At 41.9% G+C, this 27019-nt stretch overlaps 1 protein-coding gene across 6 annotated transcripts in view; it reads left to right on the plus strand.

Moving 5' to 3' along the window:
- Positions 1–27019, plus strand: part of LOC129381972 (uncharacterized) — a 227328-nt gene that overhangs the window by 96757 nt on the left and 103552 nt on the right. For 5 of the 6 annotated variants that reach the window (XM_072284862.1, XM_055065289.2, XM_055065290.2 and 2 more), the window contains one exon: positions 6345–6368. The exons of the other annotated variant lie outside the window; for it this stretch is intronic. In XM_072284862.1, the coding sequence (XP_072140963.1) occupies positions 6345–6368 (24 nt within the window). The remainder of the gene's footprint in view (positions 1–6344; positions 6369–27019) is intronic. 6 annotated transcript variants of the gene reach the window in all.

The following is a 27019-nucleotide window of genomic DNA, read 5'->3' on the forward strand; positions in this document are numbered from 1 at the left end:
ACCCTAGCAGAAGTCTCAGGTATCCGGCCTCAAATTATTTTACTAAATGCATTGGCGCCTGAGGTAATGGGCAAAGCATGCGTCAAATAATTTTTAATATGACGCGAACGCAATCTTGAAGATGAATATACCGAAAGCGCCACAAGTGTCCGCATTGTTTTCTAAATTGACATGATTTCATTACTACTCTACTTCAATTTTGCGTTTGTAAAATGTCCTAAGCTGAAGCATTACAGAAGTTCATTAGTGAACTTGCTCAATTAGTGACCTGTATATTGCGAGTGATGGTGCAAATAATCTTCACTACTTCACGTAGAATCCACCTTCAGTGATTGCATTGCGCAATGTGCTCCATGCCGTTGAAATGTTGGAAATGAAAAATACGGTTACTGTGTCCTATAGGCCGCAAAACTAGTTATTCATGAATATTTTACTGCCGCGTTGAAGCAATTACCGCTGGTAGTATTGTTCTTGTGCTGCTATTTAGGAGCTTTTCTCGTATCGCTCGCATTTTCTTAGCATCAGTTACATTACCTGTGACCTAAGGCTCACATCTTTCTTCACGACACACTGCTTCTCTTGTCAGAGCCTGGGCCCCAAAACTATAGTGGTAAGTGACCCTTCGTGTTGTTTTTACGCCGTACTTCCAACACAAAAACGCACCGCATGCTCTAGCAGCGAGTCTCCGTCGTCTAGTCACCGATAAATGAGCGAGTTGCTCATGCCTAAATATTTACCATTGCCTTGCTCTTCCTACATACAATAGGAATGTGAGCGCTACTCTCAGAGGCAAACTGTGTATTTCAGTGTGTGCTTTTTATTGATTTTATTACAGTGAAAGCTGTATATGACTAACTTTCCGTAGTTTTTTTTGACGTCCGGAAACGGAAACGGACCTAGCGTTTACTAACAAACCAATACCGGTGCAGTGCGGCGTCGCAGATGTCAAAATGCGGAACAGGTTAGAACACTCTCCGTGAACTATAGCGTGACGTCAAGGTTATTGCAGTATAGAAGCATGAGAGGTATCGGCACTGAAAACAGCTGTGTTATCGATTGGCCAGGCACGTATAGTTCATACACCCGAAGAACAACATGCGTATGAGGAGCGCCGCAGAGAACAACAACGATAATGGAAACAGCGCCGGCGCGATACGACCACCGATGGAGAACGTTCCCGCGATGCTGAACGAAAACGACAATCGCGAGCCCAGACACCTCCGAACAACGAACGACGTCGGACTCGCAACGCAAAGAAATGACAACCGTTCCACTCTGTGAAGATGTAATGGCAGCGAAAGCACTTGGCTTTTCGTTTGAAAGCTTTGACTGTCTTCAGCTTTCGCTGCCATTCCATCTTCACAGAGTCGAATGATTGTGATTTTTTTTCGCTATATTGCTTCTACATACATCACCGCCAGGGAATGTAGTACTGGGCCCTCCTTTATTAACATTATGGATTCGAGGTCCGAATATCCTGTGTTGAGGAAAAGCCTTGCTTGCACTAGCATCTGCCAAACTGCAGAGCGCCTTTTATAAAAACAAAGTGGTTATGTAGTGTAATTTTGACGACTAACTTCAATTACTGTGCGGCTACAGCGCCTAACTGAATTTGACCCTTTTCGTAATCTGCATTGTTTTCCTCATAATATTCGCTGTGGAAACAACGATTCCAAATACCCAGGAAAGTTGCGGGAGGCCAGTACAGCGAGAAATAAAGGGTACAATAATGCATTGGAAAACGTTTATGAATTTCTGCTGAATTGTTCAAATTTTTACCGGCGAAGGTTGTTGCTTATTAGGGCCTTTGTAATAAAGTCTACAACTTTTAAAAAAGCCGCAGTCTCGCCCAAACGGCGAAGCGTCGATTGCGATACCAAATTACAGACAGCTATTACGAAGTAAGGATAGTCGTTTCGTCCGCCGTATGAACTTGTGACAATTCGCTTACTGATTCAATTACTGACTCCACCTTGCGGGTTTCCGCTGAACTACTACGTCAAACTCTTGCCTTTGCATCGTGTTGTCGACAAATTCGACTTTGCCCTGCCATCTGCTAGCCGCCTGGTTAGCTCAGATGGTAGAGCGGCTGCCCCGGAAAGGCGGTGTTCGCGGGTTCGAGTCCCGGACCAGGACGAATTTTTCTTCAACTATGAGGCCTTTCTTTCGAGGAAACCGTATGGGGTTTCCTTTGTAGCAATTGCTACGAACGGGTGGATGCCTGATTTTCCTTTTATTCATGACTCAATTAACATGCACGGCCTCATGCACTCACTAGTAAGCATCCGCACATCTCATTCGATGGCCGCGCGCATTCGATCTCAAAACACTCAAGTGAGAAAGCGAGAAATTTCGAGAAAGCAAGTGAGAAATTGATTTTCGTGCTGCAACTCGCTTCAACGAGATCTAAGCGGTGAGAACAGAGAGGAAACGAGGCTGTTAGCCTTGGGTGGAACCAGACTCTATACTCATCGCAGATCGCTTTCAAGATAGGACCTGGCGGCGGCCATAAGCAGCCGCCGCCGAAGTAGAACGCCACTCCCTCCCTCCCTTCCTCAACTACCTCACGCCGGAGGAACAAGGCGTGCTTCCTTTCTGCTTTCCTGCGTCGCACGCTAGATTGAGCCACAATCTTCAGCTCACACTCTCAGGCTTTGATTCGCACAAACAGCACATGGCACACGGCGACGATATTCGAGTCCTTGCACTTTAGTCGAAAGATCACGGTGATGACGACTGCAGAAGTGCTCCTGGAGCACCCGTATGATGGCTAAGGCAATAAAAATGCAAGCCTATTCGATGCTACTTACATGCAAGCAAGGTATCAGTTTGCATCAATGCCTAGCGGTTAGACATCGCATGCCACTCCATTTAGTCAATCAGTCACTACATATTGTCGAGTATGTTGCGCACAAAATTTCAGTGCCTGATGCCGATATCAGCCTAATTTCTTTTACAGGCCTCCCTCAGAACATGCAAATTTATGTTTAACAGAATTGAAGCGGTATGAGCCTTCGAATAGAAGAGTAAGAAGCGCAGGAACCTGGGTTCAGGAGAAGAGAACAATGAAGTTAGAATAAAAGGTAGACAAGATGGACGCCAGTTCCACAGCAATACTTTCCGTCTGTTGTGCCCTTTAACTAGGAACGCTACAAGAATCAAACGATCTTCTTCACTCCTTATCACCAAATAGCCTTCTTTGTCTGATTGGGGACACTAATCATGACACCCTATAGCCATCAAGGCCAGTGGTTTGTGAGTACCTTAAGACTATCAAAATGGAGAGTCAGTCCAACCATTAATGCCTACACGCGAGAGGAGTATATTGGAAGCAAAATGGTGTCATTTTGCCTTGGCCATGTGATTCTAAGAGCCCTATCCACTAGGACCGTTTCAGCGGTAATCAAGTGCAATCTAGCCGATCATTCTATTGCAGGCTGTCATCTTGCGTTTCAGGTTCCCTTTAGATCCCGCCCTAACCTTCATCGCCTAAACAACCTTGATATCGCTAAATTTGACCATCTTTTGGCCAATTATGATCATTGGACCAAATGTTTACGTAATCTCACGACTTCAGCCGCTTACACTCGTTTTGTTGACGACGTCCGTCTTTTAAAAAGTTATCGCCCAGAAAACGATCACCGTGAAAAAACGCAACCCAAACTACCATAGCTAACGTGCGATGTACTGACGGCTATTGAAGAAAAAGATGCCCTTTGGGCACGTTGTAAGCGTTCCCCAAACAATACACGCCTTAAAAATCTGTACAGATCGCTCCGCAACAGGGTAAACGCCGTGATTCTACTGGCAACGCGGCAGTATTATACTAAGACCTTTTGTGAAAGCAAGCACTCCTCCAGAAAGACATGGCTGGCTATTAATGAAGTATTTGGACGAAACACCAATAACCCTTTAGAAGATGTATTCACAAAACCTTTCAGCAACCTCACGTCAGCCGTTCAAAAATTTAATTACTTTATTTCTAAAGCCCCTTCACATTTACACCCTTTTGCTCCAGATGCGTCGAACGCTGTTCCTAACACTGTACTATCGGCATTCTTGCCACCGGTTACTGCAGGAGACTTGCAGAACGTCTAACTTAGCTTTGGACCTAAGAAACCACCTGGTATAGACCGTATCTCCATACATGATATTCAACATAATTTTTACGTGCTTGAATCGGTCCTTCTCTTCATTATTATTAGGTATGTGGATCAGTAAGTTATTCCCGATGATTTAAAAGCGACTGAGGTTAAGCCACTCTACAAGAGTGTTTCTCATAGCAATGTAGAGAACTACAGAACGATTTCTTTTCTGCCTGCAATCAGTCAAATAATTGAAAAACACCTGCTCATAAGATGACCACTTTCCTAAATAAAAAAAATATTCTGTCAGAAGCACAGTTTGGTTTTATCCAGGGAGGAAGCACTATTTCCCTACTAGAAGAACTAACGGACGCTATCTATTCAGGTTTTAATAATAACGAATTCATATGTGATCTTTTTTTAGATGCAAGTAAGGCTTTTGATTCCGTGCTCACACATTACTTCTTGATAAGCTAGAAATATTTGGTTTCAGCGGTCCATTTATAAAGCTATAGTCTAGTTATTTTAGTAATCGCTCCCAGGTGCTGCGCATAGGTGATTATTCCAGCACAAAAATAATGTTATAATCGGCTGTGCCCCAGGGGTCTGTTTCATCTCCACTTTTATTTAATCTTTACGTCAATGATTTGCCTCAATTTGCATGAAATTGCCGTATATTACAGTAAGCCGACGACACTGTCCTTCAGTCAACTTACGCATAGTTTAATACATGCGTTTATAACCTTCAAGGAAATGCCACGTCTATTATGAGCTGGTGCACAAGTAACGTAATTGTTATTAATGGACTAAAGACTAAACTAGTTTTTTTAATAATTTTCATAAAAAATTCACCACTTTGTGCCATTTTTTGTTCACGACTCTAATTGTATGAAGCGCAAATGCATACCATCGGAGTTCTCAACTAATCTAAAATATTTAGGCGACATGTTTGATTCTGATATGACATGGAACACTCATTTTACAGGTATTAGAAAAAAGCTTCATACAATATCTTATCTTTTGTATAACTATAGATACCTGTTCCCGTTTTCTATCCGGAAATTCATTGTTCACACACTTGTGTACAGCTATCTTAGTTACGGAATTACCATATTTTATCACTGCTCATCTACATGGCGCGTAAAATTGAATTCTATCCCGAAATGTGTTCTTCGAAATGTTGCATGCTATGAGACCATTCCCCTTAATAATAATGTATTGCCACGCAATATATTCTGATGATGCACGCACTAGTTACGCTAGAAGTCGAGGAAGAAGAAGTGTGCGTGGCAATATATATTTTTTGCAGTTGCCCTCATTGGAAGCATTATTTTTTGAAACTATGGTGATAAAACATTTTTAGAACAGTGATTTTTTTCTCTTTGGTTCCGGTCAGACCACTGAGACACCATAATATGTTCACTACCCCGTGGTGTTATACCCGTTTTGGTCATTATACCAGAAAATAGTATGTTCCTAACGTTTTTAATTCTTTACCCACTGAACTGTACTCGATCTCATAAAAGGGACACTCAAACTGCACCTCAAAACCAATTATTCTTCTGTTTAGTTGTCATTAGAGCCCATGCCATAGTTTCTATTAATTTAGTTTGGTCTAAATTGGTGTCTATCCGTGTTTGTTTCACTTTATATCTTTTGTAGCTTGCTCTTGCTCGTAGCTCGCGTTCTTTTTTGGTACTTTGCTTTGATATTGTAGGCTCCTCTTGTGTTGTAGTTTTTCTTTTGTAGCTTCCTTCAGTTTGTAGCTTGATAACCTTGCTTTTCTTTAATACTTGTACCTGGCTGACGGATACAGCCTGACAAGCCTTCATGGCTGGGGCTGACCTGTTCTTAAATTTGTAATATTTTCATGAAATAAAGATTATTATTATTATTATTATTATTATAATTATTATTATTAACAGGTCGAACAAAGAGGATCGCACAACCAACATGGGCAGATGAACACCAACACTACATTCGACAATTTGCAGCGATGTTGTTACGAGAGTTGCACCACAGTTCTTGTGCAACTCCGCTCAAGGCTGGTGTATGGTGCGTGGCGGCGCGATCAGTATCAAGCGTCTAACAATACCGTCAGTTATTGTCAGTTATCGCTGGCATACGAACAAAGATTTACGACGCAACATTTGAAGCGCAGCAGACTCAAAATTTACCTTGTAAAGACCGTCTTCAACCTTTACGCTTAGCACTGACCTTCTTTTTTCTCTCTCTCTCTTGTGTGATACGACACTACAGCTACAGAGCGTCAACATCCTGTCGGTAAGTGCTTGTTATTCTGACACACTGTAAGAGTTACATGCCACATGTTGTAAGTACGGATATCGAACTTAAGGTATCTGCAAATGCCCCGTGGTAGCCCAGTGACTATGGCATCGTGCTGCTGAACTCCAGGTCACTGAGTCCGTTCTGGCCAACGCGACCAGACTCAGAGGGTGGCGGAATGCCGAAACACTTGTGTACCGTGCAGTGGGATGGAAGGTAAAGAACCCTAGGTGGTAGAAAATAATTATGAGTCTCCGCACCTCAAATAAGATCATATTTTCGGTACATAAAAACATAAATTTAATTTACCAAGTGCATTTTCACCTGTTTATTCCTCCGTCACCCCTGCTTTCGCATCGAAAAAAACAAAACAAATTAGGGCCGTGAGTAATTTCTGAATATTCCATTTGAGGCTGAACGTATGGGCTGATTTCATAACATTTTGCTTACAAATTTTTCGTCGTATCAACTGCTTGGAGACAAGGTAGTGATGGTTGTTAACCGTTAGAGAACCGAGAAGGGGAGTCGTAATGGGGTATTCACATGGCAGACCTAATTCCGCACCCCAGCCGGACATGATAGAACAACGGCGAACTGCGCCGACGGCAGCTTATCTGCTTTGTCCTTGTGCGCGGCGGCATTCAGTGGCACTAAGCCTCGTAGTGTCTGTCCGCGGATATTGGTCCGTTTTGTGAGTAGCCCAAAAGAGATGCTCCCGCAGAAGTGCAGGGAGTTTAGGCAACTTACGTTTCACTTGGAAGGACATTTTTTCAGCGCAGTGCATGCAGTAACTTCACCTAACAATTTAACATTTGACACGGCGTAGAGGTTCAGTGGCTTTGCTTTGTGCTGAGCACGAAGTCATGGGTTTCACGCTTCCTTTCCAAGGCGACCGCATTATGGTAAGGGCGGAATGCAAAATTATTCGTGTGTCGCATTTTGGCTGCATGTTATCGAATCCCAGGTGATCGCAGTTATTCATGAAACCAACTGGCTCTGGAACTTTAGTTGTCATGGCGTTACGCTGCAAGACTTGATGCCGCTACTTCGATCACGGCCGTATGAGGTGAAATTCGATATTGGCAGCAAGCAAAAAAAAAGAAAAAAAAACGCCTACCAGAACCCATTTCACAGTGACTGCCAACTTCGTTGCGATTAGCAATAAAACAAGGTTTGTTATAGCCCTGTTACACGGGCGACCTTAACCATGGTTAACGTAACTGCCCTTACAAAAAAAATTGTTGAAAGGTTATTGAAATATCATTGTTCAACGTCAACAAATGACCTTGAAAGATCATTGGGGAATTGTTGAAACATCATTGAGGAAATTGTTGACAAGTGTTGATAATTGGCCCGCGACATTTTGTCGTAACATCATTGTGGCCTCTCAATTTGAAAGGTCATTGGCATATCGTTGAAACTATGGTGTATTTCACTGTTGAAAGCCCATTAAAGCATTGTTGAAGATGTGTTGTTTGTCAATGTTGAAAGCCCATTGAGGTATTGTTGAAATGTGTTGTTTGTCAATGTTGAAAGCCCATTGAAGCATTGTTGAAGCTCAAAATTGAAAGCCCATTGAGGTATTGTTGAAATATGTTGTTTGTCAATGTTGAAAGCCCATTGAAGCATTGTTGCAGATGTGTTGAGTCTCAAAATTGAAAGCCCATTGAGGTATTGTTGAAATGTGTTGTTCGTCAATATTGAAAGCCCATGGAAGAATTGTTGCAGAACTGTTAAACATCAACACAAATTACGTTGAAAGCCCTTTATGCCCCACTGGGTATTTAGCAGTTTAAACCTGCACTTTCCTTAAAATAGTGCCGAGCTATGTTGCATATAATTACCTTTGATGTCACGGTGCTATGTTCGCTGTGAGAGGATAGGAATAAAATTTAAATACAGGCATTTTGTATCGCAGGCGTCTGTCACCCTGGGTTCAACAGCATGCTCCTAGATTGCCTGTAATAAACCATACTGTAAAACTGCTAGCAGTACTGTTATGCCACTTTTTTCAAATGTCAGAGTGAATGGTCCTCCAAAAAATCAAGAGTGCTTAACTGATGCAGACAAAACCCATTTTTCTATGTGAACTGTTTATTTGTAACGAAACATCTGTGTAAATGTACAACCATTTGTAGTTTGAGAACATCAGAAACTTCTTAAAACCTATTGCACAGTACAAACTTCCTGCAGCTTGACACCATAACAAAATTGAATACTGAAGATGTAGTCTGTGTGGCCCTCAAGTAAAACACATTTCCCAAAAGACATAAATTTAAAAAAATAAATACCTAAATAAATAAATGTACAAGCAGACTGCCATGACTGTAAATAAGAACACTCAAAAAAGGTACTTGCTTTCTCTATTAGGTACCCAGTGGTACTATAACCACGGCACGATTTGCTTGAGCCCACAGCACTCAACTGAGACCTGATATGCAGGGTGGTTATCTTTAAGTATCATGGAATTTATTGAAGACTGACTGTTGAAGCTAACATAATTCTAGATACAGAGTGCCAAACATTACTTGCATGAGAAATCAAGACACCATAGTCAGCTGGTTAACAAAAACTTGGTTCCTAATAAAGTTTTTACGAATTGTAGCCGGTAATTTTACAAGGTGTATGCACTTAGAATGAATTTCCAGAATGACACTAGTAACGAGACACATGCCATCAAACTGGCTGTGGAAATGCACTGCTGTAGCACTTACTTTTTTTTTAACAAAACGCACTGTTATGCATTGAAGCACAAAAGTAACCGGAATGTCCATGTATTTCTCTCACATTTATGGAAAAATCTCGAAACTGGTGTCATCCTGGAAATTAATTTCAAGTGAATGTCTTTCAAACTCACTGGCTACAATTTGCAAACTGAAATATGTGCCGTGATGTTATAAGTGAATTAGTAAATTTATGACAATCAGTTTAATGTTTCCATTTCTTGTGCTAGTAATGTCCACCTCTGAATAATCCAGCTCAAGAACAAGAGTTATGCTACCTGGCACAGACAACTTTAAAAAAAAATCTGTAAAACTGAAAAAGGATCACTGTACAATCCTTATTTGTTGGTTGAATGGTGTGTGCCGATTTCAGTAAACCTTACATACTTTTGAAACATGGCAATCACAATAAGTGATGCTTATGGAAGCAGTTTATTATGCTGCATTGCTGTTGCATAATCCAGTTGTGTTTTCTGCCATGATAACGTTCCTGCACAGGTCATTCCATATCAAGCGACTTATTCATATTAACTGTTCAGATTTTTATATGAAAAAAAAGACAGCTATTAGTGATGTGCTGGAATACAGCAAAGTTACTCCTTGTGTGAGTTACATTTCAATTTTATTCACTGCCACAAAAATAACGAAAGAATTCAGAAGATATGGTTTTATGCAAATATGAAAGGCACATCATTGCCATTACTGGAGATTTTTGTTGCATTTTAAATTTAAGCCGACTTATACCTATTAATTTTTACTTATATATTTTAGATAGCAATAAACAATTTTTACAAAGTTACGTAAAATGCCGTTTTTACTGAACTCTGAAAATGGCACAGATGCACTTGCAGGTGTGCGATTCCATGCCGAATCGACAAGCGTTTTTTTGACACCACACATATAGCTGAAACATTGCCATGTTTACTTGAGTTCAAAACTCGTTACCCACTTTTATTTATTTTTGCCAGATATTTTGTAGCATATTGGTGACAGTTTAGTTTTCCTGCTCAGCTGAGCTAGAGGACATCAATCAACATTCTTTTTCAAATGCACATTGTATTGATCGAGGCCTTCAAATGGTGTGCGTGGAAATACGGTGAAGTGATGCAACTGCCAAAATAGACAATTTTCAAATATTTGAATACTTCAATTGCTTTTGGCACCGGCAAAAATGAGTCAAATTGCAATCCGTTAGTTTTTTTTCTAAGAAAAAATTCACAAGAAAGAAATTAAATACAGAATGTTAGCCCAGGTGACATAGTATAGCAGAAAAATATATGAAGCTCTTAAGGTTCAGCTGATTGCCTGTAATACCACCTAGGGCGAAGAAAGAACACCTTCTCGCTGTTTCACACAATAAACGTTCATTCCTCCTCCTCCTCCTCCTTATCTTTTGAAAGAAGCTTCATGTTCAAGGAAAAGACAGCTTTCGTAGTTGGCCAAAAATATGTGATACATTATTTGATAGCTCTACATGTTTGCTATGCATGTGTGAAGTTAAAAAAAGGCATTTTTAAATGCGAGTTCTTTTTTGAAATTTTGTCAGCACCGACTTTTCTCGGATGTGCACACAGCTTGCCGGCCGGGAATGCAGACGACAAAGCTGGCTTCGTATGCAACACAGATGACAGAGAAGCGGTGTTAGGGTCCGCACTTTATTGCCAAGGGACACATGCTCTAACGCAACGAGGCTTGTGTTTGGTGTGGGCCAGGTAAACCATACAGCCATTGCACATAAAATATCAATACGAGGTCTGTTAGAAAAGTATCCGACCTTTGGCTGAAGAAGAAAAAAAACTGGCATAACTGGAGCGTTGGAAACCTAATCACCCTCAAAGTAGTCTCCTTGGGAATCCAGCCACTTCTCCCAGCGGTGCTGCCATTGTTAGAAGCATTCTGAGAAGGCCTCTTTCCGAATGGAGTTTAGCTCAGCTGTCGTTGCAGCCATAATGTCTTCTCTTGTCTGAAATCGCACTTGTTTCAATGGCCTCTTGATTTTGCGAAACAGCCAGAAGCCGCAGGCGGCCATATCAGGAGAGTAAGGAGCCTGTCGAACTACAGGAGTCTGGTTTTTCACCCAGAAAGTCTGAATCAAGTGCGAGAAAAGCATTGTCGTGATGGATGCACCAATTTCCTGTTGGCAACTTCGGTATCTTGTGCCATACAGCATCACATAGGCCATGGAGGACATCCCTGTAGTAGTCTTTAGTGATTGTTTGACCCTGTGGTGCGTATTCATGGTGTGCCACACTGCGGGAGTCAAAGAAAGCAGTCAGCAACACTTTGACGTTGCTGCACACTTAGCAGTCTTTGGTTGGTGACGTGGAATGCTTCCACTGTAACGACTGGGATTTGGTTTCCCGGTCGTAAACATAGACCCAAGACTTGTCGCCAGTGATTATGGTGTTCATGAAGTTGGGGTCACTGTTTGTGAAATCCAGCATGTCTGTGAGACTTCAACACGAAGTTGCTTTTGCTCCACCATGAGCAGCTTGGGAACAAATTTCGGCGCAACTCTCTTCATGGCCAAATCTTCGGTGATAATGGAATGTGGATAAAATGTGCTGATGCTCACCTCTTCCGCAATTTCTTGGATAGTCACACGACGGTCCCGCATCACCACGGGGTTCACTTCGGCAATGACCTGGTCATTTCGGCATGTTGATGGCCAACTGGAGCGTGGCTCGCTCTCCACCGATGTGTGGCCGTCTTTAAACTGGTTGTACCACTCCTTAATCTGTGTGCTGCTCATAACATAGTCACCGAAAGCAGTCTGAATCTTCCGAATGGTTTCCACTTGGCTGTTGCCCAGTTTCTGCCAAAATTTGATGCAGTAGCACTGCTCCAGTCGCTCCGCCATTTTCCTTGCAATAAAAAACCGACGAGAGCACTGTGTACTACCTCATTCAAACGCTGCGTCCCAGCAATTCACGCTATTGGCAGGCGAGAAAAAATTCGTGCATGCGCACGAAGGTTCAAGGGGGGCTGATGAAAATGTGCTTGTTTCATATTCATCAGGTGTTCGCAAAAAAACATCAAATACTTTTCTAACAGACCTCGTATATATTAAATACGTGAGGGAATCCTGTAGTGCTTAAAGATATGTTTCATGCAGTTTACAAAAAGAAATATCAGCTATTATGTAGACAGTAAATCCAGAAAGAGCGCTGATATTGTTCATACAAAGCATTTTAAAGGGCATGTCACATTGCAATGCAACATAGAGGGAGCAGGACACTTTGTGCCCTGCTCCCTGAAGCCCAATGATGATGCAAGTAGAAAACACCTTTAAATCAAGACTGAAAACCTACATGAGTATGAACAAATTCTTGTGGTGTTGTTTGCTACCACTGTTTCAGAGCCGGAACATGCTCATCTATAAAAGTCGTATGTGCCATGTTCAGTCTGATGTGGTCAGACACCATTGGCAACCACTTTTTGCGTTCATGTTAAAAAAATACGAGTTCAGACTGCAGCTGCAGCGCTTGATGTCACCTGCCTTCGTAATGATAAAAAAGGCAGTCAGTTTGTTGAGTAGTTCTTGTGGCTAATTATATTAACAATCTTTCCTTGCTGGATGACATGGCTTCATATATTTATGCTATATTTATGCTGCATGTGTGATCCGCAAATGAACATTATAAAAAACAATTTATCGCACTTAAAGAATAATACCTTTTTGTTACTTGTCACATACATAGCAGACATGTAGGGCTGTGTAATGATGGGTTACATATACTTTTGTGCCAACCACCAAAGCTAATTTTTTACCTTCAACACGAAGCTTTTTGCAAAAAATTTCAACTTTACAGTGTTCTTAGCTGAACAACTGAACCTCCAAGTTTTGAAATATTTTGCAGCTATCCAAGTCAACCAGTCTGATTTTATATTTCTTTTGTGCCTTCTGTATTCCCCTACGTTAGAAGAAAATTCAAACTGCAAATTTTGGCAATCACACCACTTCAGTCTCTTGACATGAACACCATCTGAATATCTGGATCATACAATTTCCCTTTCAGAAGAAATGTGTATCAGTGCCTTCTAGGTTAGCTGAGCAAGAACAATAAATTTTTGCGAGAATTCAAAAAATTTTTTGCGAAGGAAAATAAATGGGGAGCAAGCGTTCGGAGCTTCAACTATATCTGTGACAGTAAAAAAACGCTGGTTGGTTGCCCTGGAATGACTCAAGTGTATGTATGGAAGCAAATTATCTCAAAAATTTTCTCATTGTACCTACTCAAAATCAAGCAAACTTGAAATGGTTTGCCATAATGGAACAGTTCTTGACAAAATTGGGTGGTTTGGCATGAAATGACTTAAGAAACTTAAAAAATATATTTATAAGGAAACACTATCCTTACTGGAACCATATCAAAAACTAACATAATACTGTAGTGAACTACAACAAAGCACAGCACTTGTATTCTGGATTGAGCAATCCAATGTGGGCTTCTCAGGAGACTAGCATAATTAACATAAATAAAATTAACACAAAATGTCAAGGCATAGAAAGGCACAACATTTGTATGCTCATTTGAGAAATCCAAATTGGGCCCTTTAGGAGACTAACATAAAACATAAAAAATGCAGAGTTACAAAAGCACAACACTTGTGTTTTGGTTTGCGCTGTCCAACTTCGGCTCTTCAGAGGCTATTGGTCCCATGCGAGAAGCGAGGCCAGAGTTCTTTACATAGGGCATGTTGGTACCAGGAAAGTTGCGACACGTGAAGCCTGCAAAAACAAGAAGCCAGAACAAGTTGTAAAAAGCAACTTCCACATGCAAAAGAATGGCATGCAATCTGCCCTCGTTATAATGAAATTGATTTATGTATTTGTGTTGCTTTATTCCAACTTTCCACGGGTACAGCTTTACAGCATGACCATTTAAATTTATTCAGTGTGGCACAAGGCCACTAAGTGTCAAATGCAGGAAAGGGCAAAGAGTAACAAAACACTGTAGCAAAATAACTTTATCAATATCCTCAATGTCAAAGATGTGAACTTTGCTTGCTGAGAAACAAAATGGTGAAAAAAATTCATGTCGTTCATAAATAAACCTGAACTGACAACTAAAATTATTTCTTGTAACTTTCATAATTAAAATGTGCAGCACTTCACTGTGCTTTTCCATGCTCCAAATACAATACTGTCATGTCACTACAATTGAGTGTAGCTTCATTTGATGTTAGGTTTCCTGAGTTCACATGCAATCGGAATGTACTTCTCGCCTTACAATGACTTAGGACTTTCTACACTAAAGAAGACACTGCTTACACCGAAGTATGTTTTCTGCCTCAACGACTGAATTACTGTTATAATGAGGATTCCGTGTAGTGCACCAAGCTGCTTCATCATCATCATCATCATCATCAGCCTGATTACGCCCACTGCAGGGCAAAGGCCTCTCCCATACTTCTCCAACTACCCCGGTCATGTACTAATTGTGGCCATGTTGACCCTCCAAACTTCCTAATCTCATCTGCCCACCTAACTTTCTGTCGCCCCCTGCTACGCTTCCCTTCCCTCGGAATCCAGTCCGTAACCCTTAATGACCATCGGTTATCTTCCCTCCTCATTACATGTCCTGCTCATGCCCATTTCTTTTTCTTGATTTCAACTAAGATGTCATTAACGCGCGTTTGTTCCCTCACCCAATCTGCTCTTTTCTTATCCCTTAACGTTACACCTATCATTTTTCTTTCCATAGCTCGTTGCGTCGTCCTCAATTTAAGTAGAACCCTTTTCGTAAGCCTCCAGGTTTCTGCCCCGTACGTGAGTACTGGTAAGACACAGCTGTTATACACTTTTCTCTTGAGGGATAATGGCAACCTGCTGTTCATGATCTGCGAATGCCTGCCAAACGCACCCCAGCCCATTCTTATTCTTCTGATTATTTCACTCTCATGATCTGGATCAGCAGTCACTACCTGTCCTAAGTAGATGTATTCTCTTACCACTTCCAGTGCCTCGCTACCTATTGTAAACTGCTGTTCCCTTCCGAGACTGTTAAACATTACTTTAGTTTTCTGCAGATTCATTTTTAGTCCCACCCTTCTGCTCTGCCTCTCCAGATCAGTGAGCATGCATTGCAGTTGGTCCCCTGAGTTACTAAGCAAGGCAATATCATCAGCGAAGCGCAAGTTACTAAGGTATTCTCCATTTACTCTTATCCCCAATTCTTCCCAATCCAGGTCTCTGAATACCTCCTGTAAACACGCTGTGAATAGCATTGGAGAGATCGTATCTCCCTGCCTTACGCCTTTCTTTATTGGGATTTTGTTGCTTTCTTTATGGAGGAGTACAGTGGCTGTGGAGCCGCTATAGATATCTTTCAGTATTTTTACATACGGCTCGTCTACACCCTGATTCCGCAATGCCTCCATGACTGCTGAGGTTTCGACTGAATCAAACGCTTTCTCGTAATCAATGAAAGCTATATATAATGGTTGGTTATATTCCGCACATTTCTCTATCACCTGATTGATAGTGTGAATATGATCTATTGTTGAGTAGCCTTTACGGAATCCTGCCTGGTCCTTTGGTTGACGGAAGTCTAAGGTGTTCCGGATTCTATTTGCAATTACCTTAGTAAATACTTTGTAGGCAACGGACAGTAAGCTGATCGGTCTATAATTTTTCAAGTCTTTGGCTTAGCATGACACATGCAAAATGTGACAGATACGAAGAAATGCTGTCTTTTAGGAGCCATATGCCATAGGACTGACTTTAACCCTTTTAGGGTTCACTGCCGTACATCTGTGGCTGTGACGGAACGTTCTGAAAAAATTTGCCTTTTCAGAACAAAGTGTTGCCTAGCATCCCACTGGAGATGCTGCAACCTTCTGAGACTTCTAGAAAATATTCTTATAGTGCTGTCGCTCCTTGGGTTTCTCCAAAACTGATTTTTCACTTAGCTCCTTGGTGTCTGTCATTGCAGTAATTTGGGAGTGTTGTCACAAGTTTTTGTAAGTCATTACACAAAAAATTATGCTGCTTTATCCTGCATAAAAAAATAAAACATGTAAAACTGCAAATACTGAAATGGTATTGCCACTTTATTGTTATTTAAAAAAATTATTTACCAGTTTATTTTCTCGGAAAGTCACCCTGAAGAACCTAAATCTGCAATAAAAATATTGAGGATGCGCGAGAAATGATTTTTGAGACTGAACCGAATAATGCCAGAAGCAAATCAAATATTGGATAGCTTCTGAATAATGAACAGCTGATATCACAATTAATGTAAGATGAGGTTCACATACTAGTATTCATAAAATTAGCAAGTTTCTGTCATTGTTATGTTATGAAGAGCTGTTTATTAAAAGCGCAAATGGAGCAGCAAAAAGTTTCTTCACATGCGCAGGACTCTTCAGTAAGCATAAATGATTGCTGTACAGCCTCTAAAGTACAGCTACTTAAGCAACGTAGACTGGTCTGCTATTCTTACAAGTTATTACGTTCGATGTCTATGCTATGTTATTAGAGATGGAAATTTACCGTACTCTGGCTCAAATTTCATGTTTTATTGGTGTTTCTAAATATTAGAATAATACTCGCATTTACAAATAGTGACCATTCAAAGGCTAAATTGAATAGGACACTATTCAATTCGAAAGGTTTGAGTATTTGCACACCACAAAAGATATATAACTCCTAAATTAGAGAGGCATATTTCTCCCCAAAATGTGATCCTCAACGGGCTAAACGAGAGCGACAGAAAAGCCCATTCATCTTTTTGATAAATTTAAGCACATAATCTACTTGGCAATGGTTCATAACCCTGTTAACAGGTAGGTGAAGTAAGGAAGCAAGAAAATTTCTAACAATTTCAGAATGGGAGTAGTGGACATGTCCAATGGTCTGTAAGAAGCTTTATACATTAGGCCCCCAAGAGCCTATTCTCCATTTATTGAAGTATATGGGGGAAAACCACAAATATTTTTTTTTCATATCTTAGAATACAAAGTGATAAAGTGCATGTTAATAAATACGAGTCATAGGTTAGGTGCTTAGAATGAGTAAGCGTCCACTAAACATAGTACTGTTGACAGTGAAGCTGGCAACTCTGTCCCTGTTGTTTCTTTGATTGAAACAACCAAAAGAAAATTGCCACACCACTCAGATTCCCTCTGCTGAAAGGCTGCTGTCTGGCATCACATGGACCTCCTTCAAGATAGGAGCAACTTTGATTCGATGTGGTCTGTTAAAATTGGTGAAACTACTGTTTCAGATCTCAGAACCTGGAGAGCTGTTTTGATTTCTGCAATTTGGTGAACGTGCTCCTGCTCGAGCTGAGCAGTAACCACACTTGAGCATAGCCTCTCCGCAATTCGTGTATTATAATAACACTTTCAGGCTACTTAAACATGTCCTCCATGACAAGAGATTTGGAGTGTGCTTCACAGACAACTATTCCTTGCAATGACAGCCATGAAGCACTGCTAATGCGCAAATGCAGCTCATTTTATCTGGTGGAGCCGCTAAAAACTTTTGGCAGTGAAGGCAGCTTTTAAATTTTAGAAGCATTTGAGTATGGCGGCATTAGGCACTTAAGATCCTATGAACAGTCATTCCAAATGGTAGGTTATTGTAGCACACAACTGCACACACGGGCTACTTGAAAGTCGTTTGTTATGCCAATGGCAAGTTCATAATTTTATAAAAAAATGTGAATGTAAAAATGCAACCGGAAAGGATATATGGTACTTGCCTATAACAGCACTGACCCTGGTGGGGTCAAGAGCCTCTTTTGCCGCTTGGTGTCATTTCCAAAGCCCAAATGGCCCATGAGCTCCTCCTCTGTGAACACATGGTGAAGCAAGGCCCTTGCAAACTTTCCTGGTCCACCATGGCAGGCCATGGTAAGCTGTGCCAGGATAACCTTCTCAATGTGCACTCTTACAACCTATGTGAACCTGCATGTTTAAATAAATGTTAGCAAAACAGTTTTAAGCCTTTCAAGCACATTCACACAACAGCCCTACTGCAAATAAACTACAAAAGTACCTGTTGCAAAGCTAGAATGCTAAACTTGACTTCTTACAAGCTTCTTATGCTGTCTGGATGCCACATGTTTCAGAAAAACAATCCAGCACAAACAAGAATAATAAACCAAGGTATCCAAACATCTAGTACTTGAATAAGGGGAGTACCAGCGAAACAAAAATAACACGCACACAAGGAAACGGCATTAGACACGAACGGACGTTGGGACGGACCAGCGTCCGTCCCGGTCTAACGCCTTTTCCGTGTGTGCGCGTCCGTTGTTTTGCTGGCACCCCCCTTTTTAATTTCATCATGCACCAACTGGCCCAAGAGCTTGCACTAATGCACATCTAGTACTATTTATTGTGAATAACATTCTTAGGATATTTCATATTTTCAGGTGTTTGTCTCGATTGTCCCATCCATTTGTGTCAATAGGTAGCCCATGGTCTAATGGGGAGATTGGGCTTCTATCTTGAGGGAAGAGTTCAAAATCAACTGTCGGAACAGCTTGGATGACTGGGTATGCGACCCTGGGCATATGCCACTTTTCAATTAATCTCTTTCACGCTATCTTAGGCAACTGCTGCTGCTTGTGTTGGCAAGCAGCATTAGGAGCTCGAAGAGGGAGACGATTGTCGATCATTACTAAGATTACTACTACACATCACGTTTGCTTGCTGTGCTCCAGAAGTAATATGCGCGATTCCACTCCACTGTATGAAATGTACACAAGCCGCAAGGACAGTATGTGCCAACCACCACCTCAATTAAATTAATCGACTCGCAAAGCACAGGCTGCACAAGATCATGGAGTGAACTCAGAAGTTTGTGGACAGTCAGTTGATGTCCATGTCAGGGACCTCTAGGGAAACTCAGTCATTTCCTCGATGTGCATCATCGTGCCGTCATACATTGTATTACAATTCTGTCTGTCTCGTTGTACCACCGTTCTAATAGTCATCACGTATCACACAATTCAAAATATAAATAGACACTTATATCTACTGTTTATTTAATCTTTATGGAGAATACTTTGAGCATGAGTTTTTGCAGAGATCATGAATTCTACAGCTTAAAGGAGCACTAAAGTAAAATTAAATTAATTAAATTCTGGCATTTTAAGTTCTAAAACGACAATCTGATGTTTAGGCACGCCATAGTGGGGAACTCTGGATTAATTTTTACCAAATCAGGCTGCAAGGTACATGGGCAGTTTTGTATTTCACCTCCATCAAAATGCGGTTGTTTGATCCTGTGACCTCGTGCTCAGCAGCGCTGTGCCAACACCCCTAAGCAACTATGGCATGAAAGCACTAAAGAGAAAAATTATTTTAGATGTATCTGTAAATGACCTTCCTACAATTCAAGAGATTCCCTTGTACCGTGACAAGAGGCTGAGTAAACTGTAAAAGCAGCAAGAGGAAAGATTGGTGGCAGTACTGCCTTGAAGTTACCACACCCGCTTGCTGTGACATCATGGATTTTGATGATGTCTGTGCATGTGCAGCAATTTTTTTTTACAAATAAAGATGTTCTTCATCGTATTCCAAAAACTCAAAATAAAAACTGTCAGGAACTTTTACTGAACCAATACAACCCAAGTTTGTAAAAATACTTGAAATCCACGATGTGACAATGAGATGTCAGCACGAAGATTTTGGGGCGATACTCAGAAAATTGAACTTTGAGCTTTATTTTCTCTAATAATCAAGCAACTATCAAGAAATTTACAGAAGTAGATATTTAAAACGCTTTATTTTAAATTCATTTAGGGTGTCATTAGTGTCCCCTTAATACAAAACAAGGAATGCATTTGGCTGCGTATAGGTTAACATGCATCACTGGTTCTCATTAAGGTAGGATTATCAGTATAGCAATGGGCATGCACTGGCTGCTCCAGAGGGGAGCCCTGCCACTTCCCCTCAACCTCCCAATTTCCAATTTCTTTATAACGAGACATAATGCCAAGGAGATTCATGCCATGCTGGCTACAGTATGTGGTGACCGGCACTTTACACCGTCCAGCTCGGCATCAATCTTTTTGGAATTTGGCCCTTGAAATGCAGAAAGCCCTGATCACTGCTCATTCTTCAGCCAACTTTCTCAAAGGGTGCTGCTGTTCTGGTTTGATACCTCTAGCAGTGCACTGCTGTATGACATAGGTCATAATACCTTCGTTCTGGTAAAACTAGAAAGATGTGCACTCATGTAGACCACTAATGTCCACACTAAGTTTCTGAACGCCCCTCTCATATCAGGCATATACCCTAAAGAAAGCACATTCTATCTTTAATATGTTCAGAAGTGACACTGAAATTCACTCCCAGTCCCAGTGCACTTGCAGTGTTTCAGCTGAGTGCTTAAAGGCACCATGCCTCCTAATGAAGGCACTCAGCACCAATTGATCACTGGAGCAAATGCCTTGCAGTTGCATCAGCAATGTTGTTTTTTCTGCTTCCTGCAATACATTTTCACGGCATCACTTATTTGATCATGGTGACGCTACAGAATGGATGGCCAAAGAATTCACCTTTAGCATTCCAGCTTGGGTGTCTCTCAGCTCATTTTGAATCTGAAAAAAGATGTCAGTATTAAAACGTGAAGCCACGATGCAGGAAAAGCGACAATCAAAAGAGCTACATGGACCGTTAGGCTGACATAAATGGACGGATACAAATGACTAGTCATTGAATACACTAAAGTGTGGCCGCTTTGCCAATGGCAGTGTGAGCTTGTCAAATAATTTATTTCACATTCCTCTACTTATTTTAAAAATTATTTCCACGCATCTACTGAACTGTTATGGCCACATATTAAAGGTAGCTCCTTCATATAAAACCACAGTGTTACATTCTTTGACTCCCCGTCTACCTGATGCTACTGAAGTTTTGCTTACTCTCAAAAAAAAGAATTTCACAGAACTGCTCTTTCGACAATGCATTATTCCAAGCTTGTGGCAAAGCGTTGTCATTTAGTTCACAACGATGCACTCCCCTTTCAATCTGTTCACTCTATAGTGCTCGGATTCAAAGCAAAAATAGCTTTTCGACATAACTAGCTACTTCTATGGTCACAAGAAACAATGCTCATTACTGATGTTTATGTTGCCGATAACGTATACATGCCGCCTCGAAACACAGTGGGACGACAAGGCAGATATGCCAGGCATCTCGTTCCTTTACTGATTTTAAAACTTTGTTAAATCAATCAGTTCCTGAAGTACGAAAAGCTGCAATTTCACGAAATTACATTATTTTGAATGTTGTAGGACCTGGAGTGCCATGAAATCTGCCTTTCCGTGAATGCTAAGAGCGCCTACGCGAAGCCGTTTGGGCGAAGTACTCGATGGCGTCGAACGAAGATGGAAAAAAGAAAGCTGAATGCGCGCGAACTGGTGGAAAACAAAACACACGCGGTTGGCAAGGCGTATAACTCGATGATTTCGCAGCACTCTGTGGCATCCCCCCTATTGTATGCCACGTATCGTACAGAATCACATGTACACCCTTGAAATTCTTTATTATTATTGCGCGACAGCCTCCTCTGTGTTTTCCGATCGCGCGAACATCGGCCGCACGGCGTGTCAGATAGCGGGCTTGAAGCACCGCGGAGTCACTCGTTCCTGAAGGGAACAGCGCAACAGAATACACTTTCGCCGATCCCACCACCCCCCGCTGCTACAAGCTCGCTCCCACGCCTTGTACTAGCGCGGCGCAAACGAAATAAATACATTCCGATTACAGTACAGATCGGATGGTTTCACGTCGCATTGTTTCGGGCTCATTAATAAGGCGAACTCAATCGGTGCTCGAACACTGTATCAGAAACCATGGCGTACAACATGCCCTGTTTCAGCTGACACCACATAACTGCCTTACGTCACCACAAGCGGAGTGTAAAGTTAAACCAGGACAAAGCTCCATGTTATATACCACAAATCTAGTGCTGTACAACCAACGGAAGGATAGTACTAGGAATGAAAACTAGAAAAGAGGCGCGCGGAAGACACGCACAAGCGCTGTAATCATTTAAGCACTTCCGTTCACCGCGCCGCAATAGACGAACAAGGGGAATTCGAAACACTCACTCACCCTTAATGTCGCTGAGTCGGAGGCGATCATGGCGATCTTCGAGGCAACAAGCCCATAAAAAGCGATCAACACGCAGGAATATTCCAAAGATGTCACAGCGAAGCACACAAAGAACGCAGAAAACGCAGGAAGCTCTCAAGACCTCTCTCAAGTACACGGCGTGCACGAACTCGCCGGAATGTGCTTAGCATCAACAGCGCAAACGCGCAATTATACATGTACACTCATACAAATACACGCTTATATTATCATAAATTGTACGATTTGATAAAAAATTTTGTAATTTCATGTTATTACTGAAAATTGTTGCGATTTGCAAGTGTATGAAAGTTTTTTGCTTCGCTTCTTTGATGAACTACTTTCTTTAGCGCAGTAACGCAGTGCACCGGCCGGAGCTAATGGGATGCGCGGGAAAAGGCGCCAAATTCGAACGTCGCAAACGCCGTGCTAATTTGTGCGCGCACAGTTTTCATCGTTTGGATTAAAAAAAAAAGTAATGCGTGCCGCAACCATGCGAACTGAACTATTGACCAGAAAAGTACAGAAACGTCGCTGTTTGTGCTTCTTATTTCGACGTCAGGGCAAACTGCAGGCGGTCTGTCGTCCCATTCTTTAAACATTTGTGCGTGTGCTTCCGCGCTGTGCGAGTTGTCACCGAGAACGTATAGCAGCGCAGATTGTGCTTGGTGGCCGAGCAGATTCCCAACACATTCGCCAGCACCCCGTCTAGGTCACAGAAAAGAATTTGACCTCCATGTGAAATATGAGCACCATGTCGTACATATCCGCCAAGCTTTTCGTTTCGTTCTGTAGCGCGCTAACGGGCGACATCTAAGCGAAACGGACTCTGTAAAAACGATGTTCACTCCTTTCTTCGCGGCACCCACCGTGGTGGCATAGTGGCTGAGGTGTTGCGCTACTAACCCGAGTGCTTGGGATCTAATGCCGCCCGCGGCGGCTGCATTTCGATGGGGCTGAAATGCAAAAGCGCCCGTGTACTGTGCGTTTTGTGCACGTTAAAGGACCACAGATGGGCAAAATAAATATGGAGTTTCTTACTACGGTGCGGCTCATAAAGCGTGGTTTTGGCACGTCAAACCCCAGACTTGAATTTTGTTAACGTTCTCCGCCACCTTGACCATATTTAACATGGAGGCATGCAATGCCGTTTCCTAACACACAGCCAGGGCACTGGCCCCTTATAATGGACGCCGATGGAAATGCAGGATGCGTCCAATCATCGGTTGTTTATCACTGCTTGTAAAGACGTTTGTCTTCTCAAACTGCATATATATATATATGCAGGGTGTTTCTGCTAACTTTAGGCCGAGTGTAAATTCCATGCCCTCTATGACGACGCGACTAAATGCATGTTGCTCCCTTTGGTATGCAGCGTGTCGCGCTATTTTTCTATTTTGCTTAATTATCTAATTAGTCAAGGATAATTAACCAACTTCTGAAGCAAGGAAGTTAGGAATGAAATTCCAATTAGAAAGTTGCAGAGCAGTTGGCAACACATCCGAATAAACAGTTTCTCTATTTCTATCTGTTTATTAGTGTTTTTCAGCTTACTGCGGATGCTCGAGAAATACAAAAAGCACCACGTGACATGCCCGCCTGCGAGTCGTGATTGCACTGCTCCTAAGTCTTCTGCGCACAAACGAAAACATACCATTTAACCGGTGTGAACACCCGTCTGCTTATCGCCATCATGAACCGCAGCGAGGGAAGCACGTCGCTGGCGCCAATACCACAGCCAACGCCTTCGTCACTGCCCTGTCGCCTTTTAAGCGGCAACACACCCTGCTCGATGGTATGCTCGTTTGGGAGCGTTGCAAGCACGGCGCGCAAGCGGGTATGTCAGGTGATATTTTTTGTATTTCGCGGGCATCCGCAGTAAGCTGAAAAACACTAATACTTAATAGATAGAAGTTAGAAATTGCCTAATCGGACGTTTTGCAAAGTGCTCTAGAACTTTCTAATTGGAATTTTTCGCCTTTGTTCCTTCAGAATGGCTAATTTTCTTGACTAATTAACTACTTAGGAAAAATACAAGAATAGCGTGACACGTACAAGAGTGAGCAACATTCATTTGGTCCCATCGTCTTGTGGTGCATCGGCATATTTTTAAACTCTCAGTAAAGTTAGCTGAAACACGTGTATATACGTCTATGGTTCAAGTAACGTGAAACAACACCTTGTATATATGCGATGGTGATCAAGCGATCAGTAAAGCAACATATATGTGCAAAAGACGCACACATACATATGTGCGTGTGTTTTTCACACGTACTTCGAAACTCAATATTGCTCGTGACTCAATGTTATTCAACAATAAGTTAACAGCATTTAGTCAACGACTTTATTGTTGGAAACTACTCAACAATGGTTCAATACTCAATACTATTCAACAATATGTCAAGAGAATTTAGTCAACGACTTTATTGTTGAAAACTACTGAACATTGGCTCAGTAATACTCAATATTATTCAACAATATATCAACAGAATTTAGTCAACGACTTTATTGTTGGAAACTACTCAACAATGGCTCAATAATACTCAATGCTATCCAACAATATATCAACAGAATTCAGTCAACGACTTCATTGTTGAAAACTACTCAACAATGGCTCAATAATACTCAATACTATTCAATAGCATACCAACAGAATTTAGTCAACGACTTTTTTGTTGTGAACTACCCAACAACTTTACTGTTGAATTAGTGCTCTGTGGTTTCAATAATTGTTGAGGTATTGTTGAAAGGCTATTGAGTCAACAATTCGTCAACAATATGCCAACAACATTTCAACAGTCATTTTCATAAGGGTGTGGTTATCACCAAACGCGGGTAGCGCAGTTACACGGCATGTGCAGCGGTGGTTAAGCCGCTAACAACGGTTGATAGCCAACGAAACTTGACAACTTCGGTTTAGTGTAACCGACGTTTCGGAAACGTTCAAGAAGCGGACGGTACCTGTCCCGGGTGCAGCGTGGGCGCTACCCAGATAACTTCTAAAATACGTATCATTTGGCATGATGCGAGAACGGAGGCGCTGACACGCATCTGGGAAGATAATCCGGCCAGCCTGCGCTCAAGTAGTCGAAGCGTGCGCCTCTACACCGAGATGACGGCTAGGCTCGACGCCGCTGTTTCTGGCTTCGAAGCACCATATTCGTGCATGGCATCAACCGTGAACAGGATAGCCCGTGTAACTCCGGCGCACTACGGTTGGCGTTCACCAAGGTTCAACGAGTTAACCACGGTTGAGATGACCATGTAACTAGGGTACTACACACCGTATTGTCACCCCCGAAATGTGTCATGAATGAGGCGTGTAGTGAAGCCGCCGCTTCTGTCTCACGCTTCTCACTAGACACGCTGCGCAATTTAGCGGCGTCGCAGCTGTGTCCGCGGGTGGCAAATCTGTTAATATGCATTACGATAAGGCTGTTTGAATGTATATGAAGCGGTTTCAATTACGCCCAAGCCTGGGTAACTTTTATGTGATTTCTTACATTCATGAGTGACAAATACCCCTTGCTCACACGCAGTGACCCAAGATGGCATGAAAGAGCTTTGTTGAAAAGAGGCATGTATCTTGTGGGACTTAACAAGCGATCAAAGATGGCGTCAAACAGGTTTGTTTAAGAGCGGCACGATACCCAATGTCTCGTACGCATAACCCAAGTTGGCCCAACGATTCACTTCGGACTATATACCTGCGCGTAGCCGTCAAATGCTTGACCCATAGTAAATGAACTGCCCAGTGACCTATAAGTAGACAGACAGAGACACACAGAGAGACATACAGACAGTTATGCAATTAGCTTTCGGATAGCGTGGGATGTTTACTAAGAATGTAGATGCTAATCGTTACAAAATTCCTACAGCCAGAACATAACTTGGGGCAACATAATGCGAAGAAATGTTGGAGTACTCAATAAACTTTCTGTGGTCTTTTTGACTGTCTCTGTGTCTGTCGTCTGCCTTTAACTGCTTTCCTGCCAGATTGGGTCACTGGGTTTCAATGATCTAATGGGTAGTGCATCGGGCTCCTGCGATCAGGAAATTGGGCTCGAGACCAATCGCTGGACAAACATAGGTCAAATTCTTCACGCCACTTGGTGTAATTGGGCATGTGCCACTGCTCCTGTTTCGCTGTTCAAGTAAGTTCGGTCACTGCAAATTCAATTACTGGGTATAAAGACTCGGTATTGCACCACACTTCAACGAGCCTCCTAGATGTCAATTACGGTCACTGGGAATGGCCGCAGGGTATGTGTCCCTGGATAGATGTTGCTCTTCAATAAACCGCTTTTACGCCAGCTTGGGTCACTAGATATCCAAATCCAAATAAATTTTGGCACATCCTCTCCACTAAAGACAGATCTAACACCATCAAACTCGTTGACCTCGATGGTGAACCCATCCATAATGATGAATGCGCAACCGCCCTAAATAACTACTTTTCTTCTGTATTTACTGCTCCCATTCACGTATCTGACCTGCCCACATTTACTGCTTCAGTGCAAACTATGCCAGACCTAGACACATACGCGGAGGGCATATTTAACCTAATCAATAGTCTTAAACCATCATCTTCCACTGGCTGTGATGGTATTAGTAGTAAACTTCTGAAGAACACCTCTCATGTATCAGCACACATACTCTGCGTACTGTTCAAACAATCGCTAGAAACGGGGACCGCTCCAGGTGACTGGAAGAAAGCTAATATCTTGCGCATTTTTAAATCAGGTGACCGCTCGAACCTTACCAATTACCGCGCAATCTCCCTTACAAGCATCTCCTCAAAATTGCTAGAACACATTATAGCCTTAA

The sequence above is a fragment of the Dermacentor andersoni genome, chromosome 10, assembly GCF_023375885.2.
Source record: "Dermacentor andersoni chromosome 10, qqDerAnde1_hic_scaffold, whole genome shotgun sequence".
Taxonomy (NCBI): domain Eukaryota; kingdom Metazoa; phylum Arthropoda; class Arachnida; order Ixodida; family Ixodidae; genus Dermacentor; species Dermacentor andersoni.